At 40.3% G+C, this 26537-nt stretch overlaps 1 protein-coding gene across 2 annotated transcripts in view; it reads right to left on the bottom strand.

Annotated features, from left to right (window-relative positions):
- Window positions 1-26537, bottom strand: part of LOC126456753 (E3 ubiquitin-protein ligase CHIP) — a 134869-nt gene that overhangs the window by 59447 nt on the left and 48885 nt on the right. For both annotated transcript variants that reach the window (XM_050092499.1, XM_050092500.1), the window contains exons 4-5: window positions 3322-3441; window positions 3152-3208 (exon numbers count right to left, since the gene is read on the bottom strand). In XM_050092499.1, coding sequence (XP_049948456.1) covers window positions 3152-3208; window positions 3322-3441 — 177 coding nt within the window. The remainder of the gene's footprint in view (window positions 1-3151; window positions 3209-3321; window positions 3442-26537) is intronic.

The following is a 26537-nucleotide window of genomic DNA, read 5'->3' as shown; positions in this document are numbered from 1 at the left end:
CTTCCACACGCTCTCCAAATTCTGGTTCTGTTTCCACTGGCTTAGGTTTCGAACCAAAGTATCCTGCACAAAGCTCCTCAGCTAGCTTCAGGATGTAATTAAGTGATCCTCTTCCCTGCTACTTTCTTGAAAATGAGCCATGAGTTGATAGCTGCCAACGCAAAAATATTATTCAGTACATGAACTGGCCATTTATGTGTACCGGCTCAAGCAGTACATTTTCTTCCCACTTCATCCACCATGTTTTGTATTGTCGGAGAAGTCTACGGCTTCCAGAATTCTTTTGGGACAAGCTTGACATTCAACTTCCGAGACAAGGAGAACAAGGATGTTCATTTCTTTCCTCCCCTCCCCACAAACCTTGAAACATTGTGAGAGTGCCATTGAAATGTTTCAAGAGAGCTGTGTCATAAAGATGAGCTTTCATTCCCTTTCAATCATTAGGAATGCCTCTCCTTGATTGCGTAGTTGTTCCAAAAAGCTGTTCCATTATGTTTCAACTTCTTGCCATGTTTCGCTTATTTTAGTTGTCTGTGGTCATGTTTTGCCTCTTCTTTTGAAATGGCTCACGAACTTCATTAATACAATTTTCGGAAGAGTCTCATCACATGGTCCGAGATAGTCTTTTCTTAGGTACAGAAACCCACTACACAGAAGCTTTGAGTCCACGTCCACATGAAGATAAAATATTATGTCAAATTTATCTCATTCATTGGGCATATACTGTAAGAATGGCCACCTTGTTTTGCTTGGGAAAAGCTGCTCATCAGCACTCAGATTTTCATCTGGAATATCTATAAAATGACAGTTTTTTAATGAATTTGTTCCAAGTTTTTGAAGGTAATGCAAATTTATCTGTATTCATGCATTCTGGTCTTATGTTTAAAATGTCAAAATGCAAAAATCTTAAAGAGTTTCTTGGAACCATTTACTCCTCATTATTTCACTGAAGAAAAGTAGCTCAAAAACATCACAAGCTTTCAATACAGCAATGAAGGCCTCAAATTTTTCCAAACTTACACTCCACAATTAATTTTTTTAGAGCATGTTTTTCCTTCCATTTCTGTAAAGTGTTTTGTGTGTTTCACTATTGACTCATCAACAAAAAGATGCCATGCACTCGCTACAATATCATTAGAAACTGCCACTTTGAATATGGAGTAGATCCTGAATTTCCTTTCGAGATGTTATGACACGCCAATCTGTCAGATATAGTCTTTCCAAACACAGCTACAGTCCGCTACGCAAAGCCATCTGTACTTAGTAACACATTACGAGGTCCTGGGAGACACATATTTATATGTCCCCTCTGATACCTAGTTTTGTGTGTTACACTTTCTGCTGCTGTAATAGAACAATAGGAAACTTCAAATTATAAGCATATGCCCAGAACAACAGCAATCTAAATAGTGAAGTTTATGCATTAGTTGAATGAAAATAACAATATCAATAACCAACCTGGCTGAACTTCACCTCAATAATCAGAATCATCTGAATCACTGCTTTCAGAATGGTCATTTGGTTGGCAGTAATCTTCATCTGCTGCTTCTTCTCCTAAGTCCTCTACATCTAGGTCACATTCTGCTCAGACATATGATCTGGAATATCATGCAATAGAAGCGAACAATTCTGCACCGGTAAGGGACAGCTCTTTAAGAGCCACGATTACTGTGCTGTGACAAGCTGAAGAATAACAACACTACTGGAGACGAAGGGGAAAACAACTGATGTGAATAAACAATAACAGTTTCATTGTCAATCATATTACTGCAGTTTAGAGAATAATTATAACAGATTTAATCTCAACCATAGTAAGGAAGGAGGACATGTTGTAGCATGTTTTATTATAATAATCAATACAGTAGTCGAAACGACTGCTCCGGCAGTTTTAAGTATTCTCATTAACATCATCCTGTCCAATTATATTTTGTATGGATGAGTCTGATTGGTAATTTGAAAAAGTCACTGAAGCCCATAGCACTACGAAAAAATTGCAGTCAAAAAATGTTTTCAAAGTAATATGCAAAAGTCACTGAAGCCCATAGCAATACGAAAAAATTGCAGTCAAAAAATGTTTTCAAAATGTGTAGCAGTCATTCTGACAGCTATGGCTGTTCTAGTGTTAACTAATTGCCCCTCCCCACTCTCCCCCTACGCACGCGCACGCACACGCACACACATACACACACACAAAGAGGATACTTTCTGAAAGGTTGTGTCTAGTAAGAGAGGGGGGGGGGGGGGGGGGGGGGAGAAAGAGAGAGAGAGAGAGAGAGAACAGAGACTTATTCTTTATGGAAATCCGACGTACAATAAAGTCAACATGGAAGTGCGTGATGGGCACATTTCTAATGCTGTGAACCTTCTAAAACAAAAACAAAAAAACACTCTGGTAGCATGGCTATGCCTCAAATTTTAGAAAAAAAAAATATCTAACAGAATCTCTCAGCAAATAGGTCTCCTACACCTTTCCACCTGGGGTTTGTCTATAACTGAATGCTCCTATACAACACCACTGCACTGACCTGGTGGGAATCAGAATTTATCTTTGATGCATTAGCTACAGCATTCGAAACAGTTGTTATTTATTTATTTATTGTATTCTGCTTTATTTTTCAGTGTGTGGGGGTACCTTCCTCCATCACCACAATGGCTGCAAGTAGTTGTAACATTCTTCATGAAATGGAACTATCAGAAAAGAAATTGTGACACACAAATAAATGTGTTATTTTTTTTAGGAACCTGTCCTATTATCCAAAGAGGTTCAGATACAACATTTGTAAAGCCTACGCGAATCTTACCAAGTTCTTCTATTGTTATAGCTTCAAAGTAACTTACATCGTGTTAAAAAGAAACAATGCTGCACTACAGAACAACTAATCTCATAAGTTCCAATAATGACAAATCCAAGATAGAAGATAAAAAGGCATAAGAAAGTCTATACCACTACTCAGTAAATAGTGGAGGCACTGAGCAATGGACACGCATGGAAAATCAAGGAGAAAATGCTTAACCTTATCCAAAAGTTAAAATTTTCCATTCTCTCTCCCCTTTTTTACAGTTAAGTCTACTGCTCAGTGCCTCTATTTAGTGGGTAGGGACTCATCAACTTGCACCCAAGTTCTCATAATTTATTTTTCTTATTACTTACTCTTCTCCTTTCATCTACTTTGGCAAATATAGCATTTAGTTCACTTGTATTGTTGTCCTGAAAAAAAAAAAAAGAAGAAAAATACTTAATTTCAAAACAAGGCACTGTACTGATGATTCTTTCTTTTCTTTTTTTTATTTTACAAAACAGATCAACACACAGATACATACACACTGTTGCTCCAGCTCCATCACTTTGTCCTGGACAAGTTCTTCATTTCCACCACTTTCTTCACGCAGTTTTTCTATCTGCCGCTCGGTGTCCTCCCTTATCAATCTGTTCAAGTAAGACTGAAATGTAAAACAGTATGCCTTGAGATAAGGGGTAATTATATCCTAACCGTTACTTAGACTTATATTCAGAGGAGATGTAATAATGTGTATTCAGTTTTTTTATAACATATCACAGTGAAACGTTACTAATTAGCAAATACTGTCATGCAATCACCAACACAAAAAAGGTAAAAACTTTACTGAACACTGGAAAGCATTAACAGCACAGCAGATAAGGTGACAAAGCATACTAATTCACATCACAAACTTTCAAGAGAAATCGGAATAGACCCAAGAAAGACGATCAAGAAAGTTAATTGCAGTTATTTCTGTTCACGAAAAGAATACAGCAGTTAAATAATTCCTCAATGCAACTCACAACTAGTAAGTACATGTTACTTTGCAAAATATGTATACTGATTTACAAAACACAATATAAGGAAAAGGTAGATTGCTACTCACCATGAAGATGGCACATGAAGTTGCAGAAAGGGACAATGAAAAGACACTTGCACGTTAGGCTCCAGATAAGGCCTTCTCCTGAAAAAGGAACAAGCATGCAAGCCCCCCCCCCCCCCAACACACACACACACACACACACACACACACACACACACACACACACACTATCACCATCTCTGGCAGCTCTGCATTCTGGCCCAAGCTGCTGATGATGGCGGTCTTGTCTAAATGAGGTGTGCTCACTTGTTTAAATCTCTCTCTCTCTCTCTCTCTCTCTCTCTCTCTCTCTCACACACACACACACACACACACACACACACACCGTGTGTGTGTGTGTGTGTGTGTGTGTGTGTGTGTGTGTGGAGAGGGGAAGGGGCGGGTGGGTGGATCTGCAAGTTTCCTTTTCTAATGAAGGATTTGGCCAAAAGTTAATGTGTCAGTGTCATTTTGTTGTGCCTGTCTGCAAGTCAACATGTCTTCTATATGGTGAGTAGCAATGTATATTTTTCTTATATTTCAACCTGGAGTTTCCACTATGTAATTTACAAAATACAAAATTTAGGAAACACAAAATTGAACTAGTAATAAGTATAACTTCTTTTTATGCCTCGATCTTCAATGACCCTTCTTACACTAGTAACAGGTTCCCTTCTTACACTAGTTACAGATTCTGTTACAGAACAGCAATAATTTGATTTTGTTTAATATGTGTACAACAAAAGTTCTGTGCAACTGAGAAATTGCACACTGTATGTATACAAACAGTGACCTGCCAGGCTTTCATTCTACAGATCCTAAATGGTATGCACTGGGTGCAATCAAATGAAAACTAGCCATCAAGATCAGAAATTCAGAAAATTACAGCCTACTATCGCTAGGGGCAGAGGATAAGGTAACAACAGATGCCAAGGATGCACACAGGAGTGCTCAGCTACCAGCAGCTAGGTATGTGGCCAAGTGTCAGGGACACAAAATTCCCTTCTACCATGATATGTTAAGCCTGCATGCACAGAACGAAACAGGTGTCACGGCGAGAACAGTTGTTGAAATAAAACATATCAACTCAAAAATCTTGGATATTTAGTGTCACACAATCCAGTAATGCTACATAATTTCAAAGCTACTGTACTGGGTGTGCCCGCAAGACAAGCCCATTGCTACTTATAATGTTTTCTACTTCAGAAACTATGCGAGTTACAGCTACATTAATTGTCATTTACACTAATTTCCTTCACAAATTTAATTATGCAAAAATGTGATGAGCTACGGAGTCAAATGTGGTAGCAACTGAAATTTTTACTATGACCTCTGAGACATATGCTCTAATACACTAAATAAACTACAACCAATAAATAATTCTGAACTTAAAAAAAATTCAAGTTAGACTATGCAATTTTCCACAACAATACATTTTATGAAACCATCAAGAGTGCAGGCATATCCATTAGCTGTTCTTTGTCTAAGTGAGTCTACCATATTCAGTGATTTAACAGTAATATTAAAATTGTTGTAATCAGCTACTAAGACAGGCGTTTGCTATATCTGAAAACTGATAAACGTCTTTTCTTTGCATAAGGCAATGGTCTAAATTGTCTCACCGTCTTTTATCAATAGTAGAAGAGAACCAATGGACTTTAAACATACTTTGCTGGCAGGAAATGGCCACAACAAAGGGGGGTACCTTGGCTCTGAGCACTATGAGACTTAACTTCTGAGGTCATCAGTCGGGGGTATCTTCGTACAGGAATAGTTTCAATGTTTTGTTTATGAAATCCGAATGGTGGTCATAAGTGTAATGTTCATCATAACACACACGACAGTGAGCTCAATGACGTTCTGTAAATGCAACATGCGAGTGACAGGGCTTTGGGATTTGTGGTAAGCCACTAGTCTCGGTGGTCAGTTTTGTCAGAGTTCAGCAGTAGGAAGCATTTTGTTTCACTATTGGCATGTGATAAAGTAGGTTGCAATTGCGAGAACTTAAAACTTTCAATATGAGTTAAGGGTTTGGAGTGAGCTGAAATATTACTTTTTGCAGTGTCGCAATGTGTTGCAGTGAACTAAAGACCGTTCAAAAATTTTCTCCTGAACTATTATTACCACGCAGAATCTAAATAGATACTGTAAGCGTAGACTTCGACGTCAGCTGTCACGTCACTAAAATTCTTTAGTGGATTTGACTGCATTGTCAATACATTAAATTCTTCTACGTTTCAGCCACTGCTGCAAGTGGCCTTCCTCTGGATGTTCTGCTTACTGCTGAATGAGAAAACTTTAATCTTACACAGTAGTGGTAGAAGCTGTTTTCATAATACGACAGTGTACTGGGGATGAGGAGGAGGGGTGTTACAGACGTCCTTTACTCGCATCTGCTTTATTTCTTGTTATCAGCGGAAATAAGACGTGGAGACATTTGAAGGAACAGCTCTTCATTCTGCCCCATTATGCCCAGAACGCTTATTCCAGTATGCCGATGATACCGTATCTGGCCACGTGAAAAACAACAGCTACAGAATTTCCATCAACACCTCAATCAACAGCACAGTAAAATCCAGTTTACCATAGATATAGAAAAGAAGGGTCACTGCCTTTTCTCACATGAAAGTTTACCAAAACCCTGATGGTAAACTTGCCCGCAGAGTATATAGAAAATCCACCAACATCGGGAAGTACCTACATCCCTTCTCCCACCGAAATCCACCCTGCTCACATTAACAACGAGGGCCCACAGGATCAGCGATAAAGAACACCTGAATGCAGAACTGAAAAATCTCAGGTCCACCTTTGGACCCTATGGTTAAGGGATGAAGATGATGAAGGCAACACGGAAGAGCAAAGGAACCCATGTTTTCTATTTAAGAGGTTTAATCTCCTGTATTGTAGCCGGAAGTGTACATTCATTCAGTTTGCAGCATAGTAGTTGCTAATTTCTTTTGTTTTCAAGAAATCCGTTCATTTAGTAAGGCATCCGTTCATTTAGTAAGCCAGCCAGGCCCTCCCTCAGCTGTTGCCTCGTCACATCTCCACAGCAGCCAGTTACGTAGCTAGCTTTTCCTGTGTTTTCCTAGTACTATACTTCTTAAATCTCATGCATATTTTTCTATTCACAAGGTTTCATCTCGTGTTCCTAAAGGTGAGTGTAAATTCAGGCAGCCCATAACACAGGTTCCATTTCTTTTGAACAGCCAATCATACAGTTCATGGAGGTATCAAGTGTCCCTTGGTGACACGTCAGGAGTATAGCGAGTTGCACATCTAGGTTTTTGTCTGTTTTTATAGTTTATTTGTTCAGTTAAATTTACTAGGATGGGCAGGATGTGTTCCTGCCGTACAAGGATGCTGGAAGAGCAGGCCACAGTTCGTGAATTGTTGAACGCACTTTTGGCTATGATCAGCTGAGTTCAGGCTGCAACCTAGGAGTGAGTTTGTTTTGTTTTAGGGTGCAAAAACAACTAGGGTAATATGCACCAATGCCAAAACTGTGAAATACAAAGACAAAGAGAGGAGTTAAAAACAACTATACGTCACTGCCAATCGACGGAAGATAAGCCAGCTAAAAACAGGTACGTGGAGAAAGGTCTATAAAGTACACCCTAGAGAAACGGAGGTCCAGAACTAATATTGCTATGACAGATAAAAAAACATGGTTGGCAACCCATGCATCGTTCGCTAAAACAGCCGATAACTCAGATGGCAAACCCAAACAGGAATGTAAACAGTTTTCTTCTTTAAAAAAGAGGAATTCAGTCACGAAACGACAGACAGTTAAAAGTTGGGTGCAATGTGCACGAAGTGATGGGGAAGCACCACTTAACATATGGAGATGGCTAAAAGGGCGTGCCCAATATGCAACCTAGTTAAAATGATCACCTTGTGGCAGGAGGGCCAAGAGGAGGTTGTCCAAGCTGCTGTGAGAGGCTTAATGACCTGGAGCTTATCCCCACGAAGGGAGCAACAGTGGTGATGCCAAAGCAACACAACCTCCTGACAGACGACAACACACAGATCGACAGAGTGAATATAAGAACAAGTAGGCTGAGGTACGAGGACTGTAGCCTTGGCAGCAGCCTCATTTCCCATCAGATTGGCATGACCACGAACCCACACAAACATCACAGCGGCTCCATCAAGAGTGAGTAAGTAACACTTTTCCTGGACGCGTTGCATTAATGGATGGACGGTGTACAGTGCACAGAGAATTTGAAGGGCACTGATAGAGTCTGAGCAGATGATACAATTGAAAAGCCTGTGTCGCCAAATGCACTCCATGGCCTGATACAGGGCGAAGAGGTCTGCTGTAAATACTGAGCAGTGTGTCAGAAGCCAATACTGAAAAATGTTGACGCCAATGACGAAAGCACACCCGACAATGCAGTCAGTCCTAGAGCCATCAATTTACACAAAGGTACTATTACGAAGTTCCGTGTGAAGGTCGGGAAACTGATGGCGATAAAGAGAGGCTGGAGTAGTGTCCTTAGGATAGGAATGAGGCCAAAGTGAACACGGGCCACTGCACGAAGCCAAGGTTAGAGCTGGGTTCACACCCACCGGGAAAGTTGCAGGGAGCGAGAAGTTAATCTGCTAGAGCAAGAGCTGAAAGCGAACTCCAGGAGGTACGATAGAAGAGGGATGCACCCCATACTGGCGATCAAAGGAGTCATCGAAGAAAGAGACACGGGACGGGTGGCCACACGTGGCACACTAACAGCACGCGTATCGGCTGAGGAGAAAGTCACGGCAGTAGAACAGCGGTGGTTCGGCAGCTTCTGCATGCAGACTTTCAACCGGGCTAGTGTAAAAGGCGCCAGTGGCAAAACGGGTGCCACAATGGGGGACAGTACTGAGACGGTGTAAGAGGGATGCACAAACAAAGCACCCCCAGTCTAGTTTTGAACAGACAAGGTATCATTACAAATGTATAAGGGTGTACGATCTGAATCCCAGGAAGTACCATTATGGACACACAGGACATTGAGGGACTGCATACAGCAGGCTGCCAAGTAAAACACGGGGGACGACAAAGAAAGTTGCCTGTCGAGCAGGAGCCCCAGGAATTTTGTAGGTTCAACAAACGGAAGAGCAACAGGCCCGAGATGTAAATATAGAGGGAGAAACCAACAGCGCTGCCAGAAATTCGTACAAATGGTTTTGTCAGTGAAAAAATGAAAGCCAGTGTCAATGCTCCATGAGTAAAGATGATCTATACTCACTGAAGACCTCGCTCAATGAGACAGGTTCGTGCAGAACTGCAATAGATGCAAAATTGTCAACAAAAAGGGAGCCCGAGATGATCGGGCAGGGGACAGGCCATTATAAGATTAATGGCGAGAGCAAAGATGACAACGCTCAAGATGGAACCATGAGGCACACAGTTTTCCTGGCTAAAGGTATCTTGAAAACTTGGTCTTTTAAAATTTCCTCAAGGAAATGGGGCTGGAGCTCACGGTAGCCACATGTGTACAGTGTATAGGGGATACCAGTCCTCCAGCAGGTGTTGCAGGCTTTCGGGTCATTCCATATCAAATCACCCAATAAAAAATAAATTTTACACCCACCTCCTTAGATTTTCATGAAATTTGGCTCAAATGGTTCTAATACCATCCTGACAACAACTGCAAAATTTTTTGCTGTATCTCTTATAGTTTTTTTTTATAAATTTTTAAAGTTTTTGTTTTGCGTTTTCCGAACCTTTGGAAATGGTAAATTTAATTTGTATTCAAAACTTTAAAATTGCTTATCTTAAAAACTCTTTTAGATAACATCATGAATTTTTGCAGCAAGTTTATTTATTATACATATTTGAAGATAAAAATGATACTATTAAAATATATTAATATTTTCTATGAAAAAAAATATATATATGTATTTTTTTTTTTTTTTTTTTTTAACGGATGTTTTGTTTTATAAGAATTGCAATATCTAGAGTCTCAGACCTGATAGAATGCTCAAATTTGTTTTAATTTACTCTTAAACATATAGGCTACTTGATAAAACAAAAATAATGATGGCTTTTTAACATGTTTATTAATTATAGTAGATTACATTAGAATTATGTACAAAGATAGTGTTCTTACAACACTTATGTATAACCCAACTGATTGCTTGAAACATTGAATTTTTTGAGTAATTTTGTCTTTTTAATAAACATTAATGCTGATTCAAACTGTTTTTCCACTTCATCCAAGAGCTTTCAGGTCTTTTGATACAGTCTTTTTTGAAGTAATACATTCTTCCAGTGCCGCTTGATTGAGGTGCGTCTACTACACAGACTATGTGCTCCAAAGGCACTATGCAAGAATCTTCTCTTTCAGGCCAATAAAATGATGCAGCTGGTCCTGAAGGATGTAGAAATAGAATTTCTGCATCTTCTTCATCATTGAATATTGTTTTTACCTGTCCAAAGTACCAGTTACCATCATGATTTGCATGGTTCAACACGAATCCAATCAGAAGAAGAATGGAAGGAAAAGACTAAGGAGGGTCTTACACTATCTGTAGTCCTTCTTATTTCAAGGTTGTTTGTTGGAAGTGGTTTGAAGTTATGAAAACTTCTTGTTCCAGGTATGGTTCGGGTTGCTGAAAAAACGATTTTCTAGTTTTAACCGTAGCAAATCAGCTTCTTTTTTGTCAATAAAGTGAAAATGAATGTTTTCAATATTTTTTTCACAAAACTTGTACACATCGACTGCTGTCATTATTTGTTCTTCATCTGAAAGCTGTAGACTGGCATTCCTTAAAATTCTTTTAATAGTTCCTACTAGGCCATCACAAATTAACTTCCCATGACTTGTTGCAAAAAAAGAGTGTTGGGCCTTCAAATTAAAGTCTCTCAAGTGTTCAGTCAAATTTTTAAAACTGTTTCTATTTTTGTACTGCCCAGCACAACCATCTGTAAAGTAGTGAACTGAGTCAGTGTCAGTATGATGTAATGACAGCCACTTTGTAATTTCTTTTTGTACAAAGTTAACAAAACCAGTGTCATGTTCTTGGTCATCACTACTAAAACAGTGGTTGGAAACAAAAACATTGTTTTCTTCATTTCCTAGGAAAACTCCAACTGGGTGTAGAGTAGAACCACCTCTATTCCAGTGGTAACTTTGGATCTCATTTGTATAACAAAGGAATAATTTTCACTGAAATCCATCACAATAATTGCTGTTTTGGGTGGTGGGTCTTCTTTCAATCTTTTAAAGGCTGCTGATTGGGATTTTGCTATAAACGAGTGCGAGGTGAGCTTTTCCAATGCCCTAACCAATAAAGAAATGTAGTCTTCAACACTGATAGACTGTTTGATCATTTCTGCCCTGTCTGTGTTAACCCAATGACTGATTACAATTTCTTCTTCTAAATCATAATCTTCGCTTAGTTTTTCAATTAAGTACTCAGTTAGTGCAGCATTTGCAGGACAGCTGTCGCAATGATGTAGCATGCAGTTTTGGTTTTCCGTGTTGCACACAAGCATCTTAATTAGGTCTTTATAAGATTCTTCAATTTTCACAGCATCCAATAATAGTTTAACATTCTGGTGGATACTGCATACACATACAGTGTGTGTGCCTGCAGCACCAGCAAGGATACACCATTTAGGTCTTAAGAAACAAAATTTTGAAAATCCTACTTCTACCTTGGGATTATCCCATTTGAAAGAATAATAGAGTTCTCTCAAGTTACACAAAATGAGTCTTTTTTGCATGTACACATTTTTTTGAACACTTACTTTGTCTTTTGTTCCAGGTAGCACTCTGGAACTTTCATCCTTTTCATGAAAATCTGTTACAAGTCTTACTGTATTTTCAGAAAGTGTTTTACCTTTTTTTTGGACCAGGAGTTTCCAAAATACCCTTTTCAGATTTTAACTTTCTAGCTTGTCGCACCATGTACTCACTTACATTAAATTCTTTCATCACTTTATTTCGACTCCAAGAATCTGGAGCCAAGGTCAGAATCTGGATTTTTCTAGACCTCCAACAGATGACATCTTCTCTTTCATAAGAGAAATCATTACATCAAAATCCTTTGCTTTCTCAACCACACTTGTATCTTCTTCGTCGTCATCAGAACTTGGTGCATCATATTTTAATGCTTTTGAAACCGCCTTTTTTGCAGTCTTTTCAATACTACTAACCTTCCTTTTAAAATAAGACCCTTTACTTTGTTCTGACAAGCCATGAAGCTTTATCGGTGTTAAACCTAAATTATCAAGAGCAATGTTTGTTTGTACAAGGGATTCATTTCTGGATTCCCATGATTCTAATTCAACCATGACTTCATCATCTGTTTCACTTTCATTGACTTCAACTCTTAATTTTTCCTCACAAAAGTTACGGCATGTTGAGCAAAGCTTTTGTCCAGGTTTTATGCTACTATTTTTTGTCAGTAATTGTTTAGAAAGATCCAAGCCTACACTTCTCAACGACTTTTGATGGGCTTTTTGTGTTGTGTTTTTTTTTTTAGTGGGTCTACACATGTTGTTTGATACTTTTCAAAAACATTTAAAAAGTAGTAGCTGTGGTGTGAACATATATTCTTAAATTCACACAGATTAATTCCAGATCGTAAGTGGATCGAATTTTTTTCTTCCTCACTCAATCCAGGTACCGGTTGTAACTTTTTTGAAGGTGTGTAGGTTGTTTGGAAACAGTCAGATTTTTTAAATAACCCTACGCTACGGGTCTGAATATCTGACATACTGATTTCACTTTTGGTCTGATTACTGTTCTGGTTACTTTTATAGGATATTGGAAAAGAATCTCTGTAAACTAAGTAACAATACTTACTGAAAGTTCGAATAAACTTAATAAAATACTATCCAAGCACTATTTAACACTGTAATAATTTTTTACTTCAAAACACAGGAATAACAAAACAAAATCCAAGCATACATTGTTACTCCAAGAAGACAAAAACATATTTTTGGTGTCTAAGTCACTTGGTAGTTTTTATTTTTAAAATATAATTAATATTATTTAAAAAATTAGATAACTATTGAACAGGTTAAAAAGCCAACATAATTTTTCTTTGATCTAATAGCCTATACAATTAAGAGTATTTTAAAACAAATTTGAGCTTTCTATCAGGTCTGAGACTCTAGATATCGCAGTTTTTGTAAAACTAAACAAAACAAAAAACCAACAACTACTTGTAATTTTTTTTCATTTGGAAGATTTTAATATATCTTTATGGTAATTTTTTTAACATTTAGATACAATACACAAACTTATTCCAAAATTTCATACTGATATCTTGAGTATTCTTTAACATACAAATTTTTTTAGTTGTGAGGACACGTTTAAGTTACGATTTCCGACTGCTGAAACAACGCCAAATCTAAAAACTTTAAAAATTTATTAAAAAAAACTATAAGAGATAGAGCAAAAAAATTTTACAAGTGCTTTCAGGATGATAAAAGAAGTAATTGTACCAAGTTTCATCAAAATCTGACATGGTTGGTGTCAAGGCTTGGGTGACTTGACATGGAATGACCCTTTCTCCAAATCAAAAAACATGGCCACAATCTGGTATTTCTGCAGAAAACCATTCATGACATGGGTTGACAAGGTAACAAGATGGTCAACTGCAGAACGGAGCACCTGAAATCAAAATCCACACTGTGTAGTGGTCAGGAAATTGTGAGACTTGAGCTACCATATCAGCTGGGCATGAATCATACATTCCATCACCTTGCAAAACCAGCTGGTGAGAAAAATGGAGCGATAACTAGAAGGAAGGTGTTTGTCCTTACCACGCGTAGGTATGGGTACGACAGTGGCTTCACGCCAGCATCTGAGAAACATGCCCTCTGCCCAGACACAACTGTACGTGTGAAGGAGAAGGTGCTTGCCCGTAAAAAAGAGGTTCTGCAACTTCTGAATGTGAAAATTTTACAGCCCCCGGGGTGGAGGATTGGGAAAAAATGAGAGCATGGTCTACCTTCCTCATAGTAAATGTGACATTGTAGCACTCATGATTCTGAGAAAAGAAGAGTATTGCCCAAACCTCTTCCACTCATTTCCAATGGAGGAAGGCAGGGTGATAGCGAGCAGCAGCTCAAAATCTCCACAAAATGGCAGCCCAACGTGTTGGAGATAGCAATAGGGTCCATTATAACACCGTCTGCTACTGCCAGGCCCGAAACTCTGGAACGGACCGTGGTCCCAGACAGCCATCAGAGGCTGGACCACACAACAAAAGAGGGAGTGGAACTGTTAAAAGAACTAGCATATGAAATCCAGCTAGCTTTTCTTTGCATCCAGAAGAACACGACAAAACTGTACACACAACTGTTTATAACGAATGAACTTTGTCATTGTAGGACGATGGTTAAAAATGGAGAGAGCATGTCTCCGCGCATGAATGGCATCATGGCATGCCTAAGTCCACCAAGGGACCTGGACACAGCAAGGTAAAGAGGAAATGTGAGGAACGGAAGATTCTGCAGTGGTGGGGAGAACACTTGTAAGATATGCTACCTGGTCACCACAACTGGGTAAATGTTAGATGTCGAAGATCACCAGGGAGGAGTAAAGCCTCCAGTCAGCCTTAGAAAGCTGCCTAGGTGTGGACGTATGTAGAGTACGAGTCAGCAAACTGATAGCACACGGGAAATGGTCGCTTGAGTATGTGTCAGAGAGAAGAGACCACTCGGGTCAATGGGCAAGCTGGGCAGTGCAGAAGGATAGTTCCAAATGAGAATAGGTGTGCGTGGAATCTGAAAGGAACGTGGACGCTCCCATGTTAAGGCACATATGGTTAAGTCGATTACGATCAGCAAAGAGGGCACCTCTCTAACAGCTTCTGGGAGAACTCCAAAGAGGATGGTGCACATTAAAGTCACTGAGCAGCAGAAATGGGTGAGGTAGCTGCCCAATACGTTGGAGGAAGTCTGACAGAATTATGGAGGGATGCAAACGGTACAAAGGGAAAAGCTCAAGGGAGGAAGGAAGAGGTGAACTGCAACAGCTTGAAGACGGGTAGTCAGGGGATGGGTTGACAATGAACATCATCCCGTATGAGCAGCATGGCTCCCCCATGAGATGGAATGCCGACCTCGAGGCGAATGCCAAAATGGACTGGGAAGAAGCGCGAAAGCTCAAAGCGGATGTGAGGGCACAATTTTATTTCCTGAAGTAAGACTACAAGTGGGCGTTGCAATTCCAAAACAGGGTGTATATGCGGACAAGGAAAAAAATTCCCAGATTTCCTGGTTAAAAATACATTTTCTCCCGGGTGAAAACATACTTTTTCCCTGTTAACTGACAGTATATTTTCTCTCGGAACTGTATAACTTACAGTCCTTTGAATGGTTATGGTTTTATACACGGGCGTAGAATTTCCTGGCACTTTAGAAAATGAAACACAGGGAAAAAAACACTTTTAGGAAAGATCTTGGATGTGTAGCAACTTGTAGGCTGCATATTTTTGTATTACGAAAGTATAAATTCAAATTCCATCAAACACTGCATGTTACTTTCCGAAGCATTGAAATCGAGTTGCTATGCACTTTTGTAAGCCAGTCATAGTTCATGTCATGTGATCTCGCCAGCCGATGACAGCGGGTATTCAGGGCTTAGGACACGTGATGTAGTCAGCCAATAGCAACATCACTGTTCAGTAGCGCGAACACACAAACAGAAAAAGTTAATGGTTTACCTTATACATAGTGTTGCTACACAAAAAGTAAAGTTTTCACATATAACATTGGTCTATAAGATTAATACAGTGGAAGAGAGGCTAAGCTTTCACATATAATGTTGGTATTTTATGCGCGTACTACAATTTAAGATACATCACACAAATGTGCTGCTAAAATTTTTAATAACGACATAAATGTCTGATCTTCTGGGCTCGAAATTCATCTAAATGGCTCGCCACCAAAGAGTTTATTTTTAAATGAGAGTCAAACTGTCTGTGATTTAAGAAATTCATCGTACATCCTCGCACATAGTTCAACTTGTGTAAAAGGAAATTTACTTCGATAGTAACGTTTTTCAAACCACCATTCGAAATATTTTCCTGCAACCTGTTAGAAATAGGTTTGTTTTTGCAGTTGCCAGAGAGCGCCAGATGACAGGCGTAACCGCACGTGTGCAGCTACGATGTTGTAGGGAGCCCTTGTGTTCATACGTGTAAAATATTAAAAGATCTTACATTATGTCATTAAAGAAACAAAACATAACATCAGAGGATACTCCACGAGCATTGGAATTTCGTTACCCATACTAAAATGCGCACATTCGTTTGTCCAGATTCCTAGTGAAGTAGGCCATGACCTGATATTAAGCTTTTCAATGTGGTTTTCAGAATGTAAATTTTCTTGGAGTAGCAGTACTGTGTTATCTCATGTTTGGTTCTTTTTTTTGGCACAATGCCATACGTGCTAGAAGTTGAAAATGTGCACTTGAAATGCAGCAAACAGTGTGTGAAATTAAACACTTTGTTTCAAATATATTGTTTGCCCCAGCAGAAAATATTAATAAAAAAAAATTTCTTTAGCAAACTGACAAAAAGAACTTCATAGTTCTGCAAGGCAATTAATGCTTGACTGTCAGAAAGGTGGAAATAAAATAAAATCTGAAACTAATAACACATTTTAGCCTTCTGTAATTATGTAATTAGAGGTCTGCTTGTGTCTGTATGTGTGGATGGATATGTGCGTGTGTGCGAGTGTATACCCGTCCTTTTTTCCCCCTAAGGTAAGTCTTTCCGCTCCCGGGATTGGAATGACTCCTTACCCTCTCCCTTAAAACCCACTTCCTTTCGTCTTCCCCTCTCCTTCCCTCTTTCCTGATGAGGCAACAGTTTGTTGCGAAAGCTTGAATTTTGTGTGTATGTTTGTGTTTGTTTGTGTGTCTGTCGACCTGCCAGCGCTTTTGTTCGGTAAGTCACCTCATCTTTGTTTTTTTATATATATGCCTTGGTGCACAGCCAGCACATCTTGGCACAGTGTTACACCGTCCGGGTTATCTGGATACTTCCCACCAACACCAACCTATCCGAACTCCGGAGATGGGAACTTGCCCTTCAGTATATCCTCTCTTCTCGTCATCCGCCAGGCCTCAATCTCTGCTAATTTCAAGTTGCTGCCACTCATACCTCACCTGTCTTTCAACAACTTCTTTGCCTCTACACTTCTGCCTCGACTGACATCTCTGCCCAAACTGTTTGTCTTTAAATATGTCTGCTTGTGTCTGTATGTGTGGATGGATGTATTTGTGTGTGTGCGAGTGTATACCTGTCCTTTTTTCCCCTAAGGTAAGTCTTTCCGCTCCCGGGATTGGAATGACGCCTCACCCTCTCCCTTAAAAGCCACATCCTTTCGTCTTTCCCTCTCCTTCCCTCTTTCCTGATGAAGCAACCATGGGTTGCAAAAGCTAGAATTTTGTGTGTATGTTTGTCTTTGTTATTGTTTCTATCAACGTACCAATGCTTTCGTTTGGTAAGTTACAGAATCTTATGTGATTTACCAAACGAAAGCGCTGGCAGGTCGATAGACACACAAACAAACACAAACATACACACAAAATTCTAGCTTTCGCAATCTCCCATTTCATCTTTTGGAGCCAACGGTTGTGTCTATCAACGTTGGTTGCGAAAGCTAGAATGTTGTGTGTATGTTTGTGTGTCTATCGACCTGCCAGCGCTTTCGTTTGGAAAGAACATCATCGCTTTTGATATACAATCGAGGACACACAGCTTCACTTTTCAACAAAGTTCTTTTATCTTCTTTTCGGATAGAGGTAGATGACTTAATCAAATTATTTGTTTTCTTAAGTACACTGGCTGTAGGATCTCTCGCAAAAGAAACTTGCGGATATGTACACCTGAACATTTGGACGCTGAAGTGAAACATCTGAAGCAGGCTTTTGAAAAAAACGGCTACCCAAGAAAAGAGATAAATAGAATTTTGCATCCAAGGAACAGAAGACCAAAAGATAAGAATGAACCACAACGACAGAGAAATACAGTAGTTCTCCCTTTTATTAAAAAAGTAACAGATCGGATCGGTAAGATTTTACGAAAACACGACATAAAACCGGTCTTTAAACCAACAAAGAAAATAAGTCAAGTACTACGATCTGTGAAGGATAAACGCCCTCCCCTGTTGACATGTGGTGTGTATAAAATTCCATGTACCTGTGGTAAAGTTTATATTGGTACTACAAAAAGAAGCGTAAACACGCAACTGAAAGAGCATAAAAGTCTTTGTCGACTTGGAAAAATAGAAAAATCAGCTGTAGCGGAACACGCTCTTCAACCAGGCAACCACCAAGTGAAGTTTTCGGATACCGAAGTTTTATCTACTACGTTAAATTACTATCCACGGCTATATAGAGAAGCTATTGAAATTTATAAACATCACGATAATTTTAATAGGAAAGAGGAGGCTATGAAACTTAGCGATACATGGACAGTGGCTCTACAAAATTGCTAACAATTTTTATCTTTGACAAGGTGGTAATCGATAGTCAACCTTATCTTTGCTACGGATTATCACTGCTCATCACGTGTTACCTGAACCACGCCCTCTTTCTCACAATATATAAGTCGCTCTCAGACACCCAACCAGTCAGTCGGCAAGACTCAGCGGAGCAGCGCCTCTGAGGAAGTCCAGCGCAGCCCTGGACGAAACGTAAGGAGCAGAAAAGTGCTTGGACCACGACCTCACATCCCGGAAAGTATATCAACAGCCATGTCACCCGGTCGTGAAAGCCTTCATCCTACAGTCACATCATCTTTGTGTGGTTTTTTTTTTTTTTTTTTTTTTTCCAGAAAATTTACACTCTTTATTCCTTATCAGCTAACAACTTGCTACTTTGTGTGACATAACATTAAATATGTTGTTGTTGTGGTCTTCAGTCCTGAGACTGGTTTGATGCAGCTCTCCATGCTACTCTATCCTGTGCAAGTGTCTTCATCTCCCAGTACTTACTGCAACCTACATCCTTCTCAATCCGCTTAGTGTATTCATCTCTTGGTCTCCCTATACGATTTTTACCCTCCACACTGCCCTCCAATACTAAATTTGTGATCCCATGATGCCTCAGAACATGTCCTACCAACTGGTCGCTTCTTTTTGTCAAGTTGTGCCACAAACCCCTCTTCTCCCCTATTCTATTCAATACCTCCTCATTAGTTACGTGATCCACCCATCTAATCTTCAGCATTCTTCTGTTGCACCACATTTCAAAAGCTTCTATTCTCTTCCTGTCCAAACTATTTATCGTCCATGTTTCACTCCCATACATGGCTACACTCCATACAAATACTTTCAGAAATGACTTCCTGACACTTAAATCTATACTCGATGTTAACAAATTCCTCTTCTTCACAAACACTTTCCTTGCCATTGCCAGTCTACATTTTATATCCTCTCTACTTCGACCATCATCAGTTATTTTGCTCCCCAAATAGCAAAACTCATTTACTACTTTAAGCGTCTCATTTCCTAATCTAATTCCCTCAGCATCACCCGACTTAATTCGACTACATTCCATGATCCTCGTTTTGCTTTTGTTGATATTCATCTTACATCCTCCTTTCAAGACACTGTCCATTCTGTTCAACTGCTCTTCCAAGTCCTTTGCTGTCTCTGACAGAATTACAACCTCAAAGTTTTTATTTCTTTTCCATGGATTTTAATACCTATTCCGAATTTCTTTTGTTTCCTTTACTGCTTGCTCAATATACAGATTGAACAACATCGGGGAGAGGCTACAACCCTGTCTTACTCCCTTCCCAACCACTGCTTCCCTTCCATGTCCCTCGACTCTTATAACTGCCATCTGGTTTCTGTACAAATTGTAAATAGCCTTTCGCTCCCTGTATTTTATCCCTGCCACCGTTAGAATTTGAAAGAGAGTATTCCAGTCAACATTGCCACAAGCTTTCTCTAAGTCTACAAATGCTAGAAACATAGGTTTGCCTTTCCTTAATATTTCTTCAAAGATAAGTCGTAGGGTCAGTATTGCCTCACGTGTTCCAACATTTCTACGGAATCCAAACTGATCTTCCCCGAGGTCGACTTCTACCAGTTTTTCCATTCATCTACAAAGAATTCGTGTTAGTATTTTGCAGCTGTGACTTATTAAACTGATAGTTCGGTAATTTTCACATCTGTCAACACCTGCTTTCTTTGGGATTGGAATTATTATGTTCTTCTTGAAGTCTGAAGGCATTTCGCCTGTCTCATACATCTTGCTCACCAGATGGTAGAGTTTTGTCATGACTGGCTCTCCCAAGGCCGTCAGTAGTTCTAATGGAATGTTGTCTACTCCTGGGGCCTTGTTTCGACTCAGGTCTTTCAGCACTCTGTCAAACTCTTCACGCAGTATCGTATCTCCCATTTCATCTTCATCTACATCCTCTTCCATTTCCATAATACTGTCCTCAAGTACATCGCCCTTGTATAGACCGTCTATATACACCTTCCGCCTTTCTTCTTTGCTTAGAACTGGGTCTTCATCTGAGCTCTTGACATTCATGCAAGATTAAATATAGATTACATAAAACCAGTGAAGACACGAGACAAGCAAGAGAATACACATTTCTTCAATTCTTAGCTCCTAGAATTTTTTTCTCTGATCTTGCTAAAGCTTTACATGGCATGCTTTCCTTTCTGCGAAAGAATCTATTACCTCATCAAAGTAAAATCGAAATGTCATCGTTTAATACTGGAAAAGCTGTTAATACAAATAGGACCCAAGACTGGTGTGATTTCCTGATCTGATTACACCTATTTTGTCACTGTCTGCTAGCTAAAACAAAATAGGCCTTTCTAATACTGCGACAATTGTAACACACCAAATAAACGGGACTGTTTTGGCACAAACGGTCATTTTTATAATGACAGAATATAATTCACAAAGTACCAATATCAAATGTTTGTTAGGTCTACTAAAAGCAAAAAGCTTTACGTTAGGAAATAGTTTCACACTTCATTCATACGCTCCAGTTTCTCAGGCATGATATCGAAAAGTAGTACGAAATTTTTATACAAACTTGGAATCTTCATATTCTTCCATAATTTGTGTGATGTCCCCGTTTCTTCTCCTTCCTCATTCTAACAAACAGTCTTGTTACCACTAAGTCCGTAACTATTCCTGCTAATGTCAAAGCTTATTCGCCGGTTAAGTTCACTAACTCTGCCAGAATCACTGGGACCACGCGATTATGCCTCCGTTACGCGTTATTACGTGTTCGTACAATGCGTTTTCCGCCCTACTTCCAGAATACAATTTAAAGCGGCTGTTAGCCGTGGACTGTACAATTGACCCTTACTAGTATTGTGATCTGGCCAAAAATTTTGTGTCAAAATTTCATTTTCTTGGATACACCGAGAAGGTAATACGTAATCTTTCTTACCTGTTATTCGTTTATTTCCACTCCGGTAGTCTGAATCAATGGATTTTGCTAGTAATTATAACAACACTCATCATTCGCAAACCCAGTGAACTACACAATCAGACAGCGGTTGGCATTCATCCGTTCGGCCTTACTCCGCTCAGCTCGTATAGCCCCTTTTGTCTGTAGAAAAGTTTGCACACATTCACAAATCAACTTACAATCCATTCAGAAATCAACTTAGAATGTGTTCAAAAATTTTCAAAAACCATTTCAAAGTCATATGAAAATTCGATAGAATAACGTGCGCTAGATGCTAGGCGCTTTGTGAAACGAGGTTGTTTCCCTCAAGAATATGGATTTGCCCCCACCCTCCCTCCTCCCAGATCTGGGCCTGCTGCGCATGTATGAATCTGGCAGCTTGGATGCTCCAGTAAAATTTTTCCTGGTAGCATCTAGCTGCTTGCAGCGTCTGCTTACACATTTCTGTAGCCAGAATCGGGAGAAGGTACTACTCAACTGTGCATGCGCATGATCCCGCTCGTGACTGCTAAAACGAATCTAATGTAAACAGTTGTGACGTCACGCTCATCGGAGGCAATTTGTTGTTACGAAGCATTGCATATTCTTCCTAAAGCCTTTGACATGTTTTGGTGTTGGCAGACGCTTGTATGAGCACTGTATTTTGTTGCTGTATATGGTACATTTCCTTTTGCAGTTTAAGTTTTATTTTCCTTTTTTTCTCTCGTTCATGTTTTATTGCGGCAGTATTATTCTGCAGTAGCGGGACGCAGTAGTACCCTTTGTTAGAGTATCGGTTCTTACAAGTTAAAATTAGAAAAATTTAACTCGAAACAAAAGCAATGAAAAATTCCCGGAATTCTAAAAAACTCCCGGGTTTTTCCCGGTTTTCTCCTGGATGAAAAAATTCTCGGGTTTTTCCCGGATCTCCCAGTTGTCCCGGGTCGTATGCACCCTGACATATAACTGTTTGTACAGAGGAGAACATGCTCGCCATCGGAAGATAGGATCCACAACATCTGGAGCATCATGGAGCAGGTTCATGATGATGAAAGGGCACATTCTATCTCCATCACAGTAAACACAGCACTGTAGCATTTGTGAGATAGGTAGGCGGAATAGTAAAGAGCAGAACTTAAGATCTCTGCAGAGTGCCTGTCCGAGGAGTTCGAGATAGCGACACAACACACTATTCCCGTGTTTGCAATGGTCAGATGGGACATTGTAAGAGGGATCTTTCAGTCAGTAACGTGACAAAGATTATACCAAAAAGCAGAAGGAGTTAAATATTTAAAAGAATCAACAAAAAAGAACCAAGATGCCTTTTTGCTATCTTTATAAGTTTGACATCTAGTCACACGAATTTGTTTACAAGGCTCACAGTTATCCTCTTTGGAAATTGGTTGAAAGACACGGCACCTCTTCGCACAAAACTGTGTCTGGGATTCGTCATGGAACATTCACTGACAGTGAGAGTGGTTTTTGTAAGGTACTCTATCTGATTGTCACTGCTGTGAAATTGTTTGTCCAAAGTCACCAATAAGGAGCAGTGCCTACAGTCAGCTTTAGAGAGTTGCCAAGTCTATCGTGTTGACACGAAGTTTAAAAACATGTTCCTGTTTGTAACATTGTTTATGACTGAGACAACATGTTTGCAACTTAAGTGTTCATTGTTCACATCCATGTCTATACTAGTCCAAACATTTAGGTTTCTGTATTCGTATCATACTAAACAGTGAAGCTGGTCACAAACATTTCACGATATGTTTTCACATTGTGTACTGCACTACATCCAGCAGAGGATGAATTATATGTTGTGCTGCATTATTAATAGTTAATAATATAAGCTTACTAATGCAAAGCCATAGTCACTGGTATGTCACATTCTGATTTTAAAAATCTAACAAATTTTATGGCGGAGCAATTCCTATGAATCAGAGAATCCGTGTTAGTCTTTGGCTTTCGCCAATAAAAGATTCCTTTCAAAGCTTTGAAAGTTTATTCAGTATTTCAAAGCCAGGTACATTTTTCAGTCACGGCATAGCATCGACAGTGCTGTAACTGCCAGACAGTGATAGAGACAAGTTTATATGAAAGGTTGCCAGTCCACATCCTGCTTTCTGCATACATTATATATAAAAACAAAGATAATGAGACTTACCAAACAAAAGCGCTGGCAGGTCGATAGACACACAAACAAACACAAACATACAACACACAAAATTCTAGCTTTCGCAACCAACGGTTGCTTCATCAGGAAAGAGGGAAGGAGAGGGAAAGACGAAAGGATGTGGGTTTTAAGGCAGAGGGTCAGGAGTCATTCCAATCCCGGGAGCGGAAGGACTTACCTTAGGGGGAAAAAAGGACAGGTATACACTCGCATACACACACATATCCATCCGCACATACACAGACACAAGCAGACATTTGTAAAGGCAAAGAGTATGGGCAGAGATGTCAGTCGAGGTGGAAGCAAAGAGGCAAAGATGTTGTTGAAAGACAGGTGAGGTAGGTGTACACGATCAAAAGGCAGAGCCACGTGTGAAAGCACCCACGTGATTTACCAAGTGACCTGCCTACACTGTGAAGCTTTCTAAGTGGGAATGACCAGCAACAAACTGTCCATTCGCATGAATGGACACAGGCAGACAGTGTTTGTTGGCAATGAGGATCACGCTGTGGCTAAACATGCCTTGGTGCACGGCCAGCACATCTTGGCACAGTGTTACACCATCTGGGTTATCTGGATACTTCCCACTGACACCAACCTGTCAGAACTCCGGAGATGGGAACTTGCCCTTCAGTATATCCTCTCTTCTCGTTATCCGCCAGGCCTCAACCTCCGCTAATTTCAAGTTGCCGCCATTCATACCTCACCTGTCTTTCAATAACATCTTTGCCTCTTTGCTTCCGCCTCGACTGACATCTCTGCCCATACTCTTTGCCTTTACAAATGTCTGCTTGTGTCTGTGTATGTGCGGATGGGTATGTGTGTGTATGCAAGTGTATACCTGTCCTTTTTTCCACCTAAGGTAAGTCTTTCCGCTCCCGGGATTGGAATGAGTCCTTACCCTCTCCCTTAAAACCCACATCCTTTCGTCTTTCCCTCTCCTTCCCTCTTTCCTGACGAAGCAACCGTTGGTTGCGAAAGCTTGAATTTTGTGTGTATGTTTGTGTTTGTTTGTGTGTCTATCGACCTGCCAGCACTTTTGTTTGGTAAGTTTCATCATCTTTCTTTTTAGATATATTTTTCCCATGTGGAATGTTTCCCTCTATTATATTCATATATATATATATCTAAAAAGAAAGATGATGAAACTTACCAAACAAAAGCGCTGGCAGGTCGATAGACACACAAACAAACACAAACATACACACAAAATTCTAGCTTTCGCAACCAATGGTTGCCTCGTCAGGAAAGAGGGAAGGAGAAGGAAAGACAAAAGGATATGGGTTTTAAGGGAGAGGGTAAGGAGTCATTCCAATCCCGGGAGCGGAAAGACTTACCTTAGGGGGAAAAAAGGACAGGTATACACTCGCACACACACACATATCCATCCACACATACACAGACACAAGCAGACATTATCTGTGTATGTGTGGATGGATATGTGTGTGTGTGCGAGTGTATACCTGTCCTTTTTTCCCCCTAAGGTAAGTCTTTCCGCTCCCGGGATTGGAATGACTCCTTACCCTCTCCCTTAAAACCCATATCCTTTTGTCTTTCCTTCTCCTTCCCTCTTTCCTGACGAGGCAACCATTGGTTGCGAAAGCTAGAATTTTGTGTGTATGTTTGTGTGTCTATCGACCTGCCAGCGCTTTTGTTTGGTAAGTTTCATCATCTTTCTTTTTAGATATATATATATATGAATATAATAGAGGGAAACATTCCACGTGGGAAAAATATATCTAAAAAGAAAGATGATGAAACTTACCAAACAAAAGCGCTGGCAGGTCGATAGACACACAAACAAACACAAACATACACACAAAATTCTAGCTTTCGCAACCAATGGTTGCCTCGTCAGGAAAGAGGGAAGGAGAAGGAAAGACAAAAGGATATGGGTTTTAAGGGAGAGGGTAAGGAGTCATTCCAATCCCGGGAGCGGAAAGACTTACCTTAGGGGGAAAAAAGGACAGGTATACACTCGCACACACACACATATCCATCCACACATACACAGACACAAGCAGACATTTGTAAAGGCAAAGAGTTTGGGCATTTTTTGGGCAGAGATGTCAGTCGGGGCGGATGTACAGAGGCAAAGATGAAGTTGAAAGACAGGTGAGGTATGAGCGGCGGCAAATTGAAATTAGAAATTAGCGGAGATTGAGGCCTGGCGGATAGCGAGAAGAAAGGATATGCTGAAGGGCAAGTTCCCATCTCCGGAGTTCTGACAGGTTGGTGTTAGTGGGAAGTATCCAGATAACCCGGACGGTGTAACACTGTGCCAAGATGTGCTGGCCGTGCACCAAGGCATGTTTAGCCACAGGGTGATCCTCATTACCAACAAACACTGTCTGCCTGTGTCCATTCATGCGAATGGACAGTTTGTTGCTGGTCATTCCCACATAGAACGCTTCACAGTGTAGGCAGGTCAGTTGGTAAATCACGTGGGTGCTTTCACACGTGGCTCTGCCTTTGATCGTGTACACCTTCCGGGTTACAGGACTGGAATAGGTGGTGGTGGGAGGGTGCATGGGACAGGTTTTACACCGGGGGCGGTTACAGGGGTAGGAGCCAGAGGGTAGGGAAGGTGGTTTGGGGATTTCATAGGGATGAACTAAGAGGTTGCGAAGGTTAGGTGGACGGCGGAAAGACACTCTTGGTGGAGTGGGGAGGATTTCATGAAGGATGGATCTCATTTCAGGGCAGGATTTGAGGAAGTCGTATCCCTGCTGGAGAGCCACATTCAGAATCTGATCCAGTCCCGGAAAGTATCCTGTCACAAGTGGGGCACTTTTGGGGTTCTTCTGTGGAAGGTTCCGGGTTTGAGGAGATGAGGATGTGGCTCTGGTTATTTGCTTCTGTACCAGGTCGGGAGGGTAGTTACGGGATGCAAAAGCTGTTTTCAGGTTGTTGGTGTAATGGTTCAAGGATTCCGGACTGGAGCAGATTCGTTTGCCACGAAGACCTAGGCTGTAGGGAAGGGACTGTTTGATGTGGAATGGGTGGCAGCTGTCATAATGGAGGTACTGTTGCTTGTTGGTGGGTTTAATGTGGACGGACGTGTGAAGCTGGCCATTGGACAGGTGGAGGTCAACGTCAAGGAAAGTGGCATGGGATTTGG

Source organism: Schistocerca serialis, chromosome 2 (genome assembly GCF_023864345.2).
Source record: "Schistocerca serialis cubense isolate TAMUIC-IGC-003099 chromosome 2, iqSchSeri2.2, whole genome shotgun sequence".
Taxonomy (NCBI): domain Eukaryota; kingdom Metazoa; phylum Arthropoda; class Insecta; order Orthoptera; family Acrididae; genus Schistocerca; species Schistocerca serialis.
This window is presented reverse-complemented; position numbering and strand designations above follow the sequence as displayed.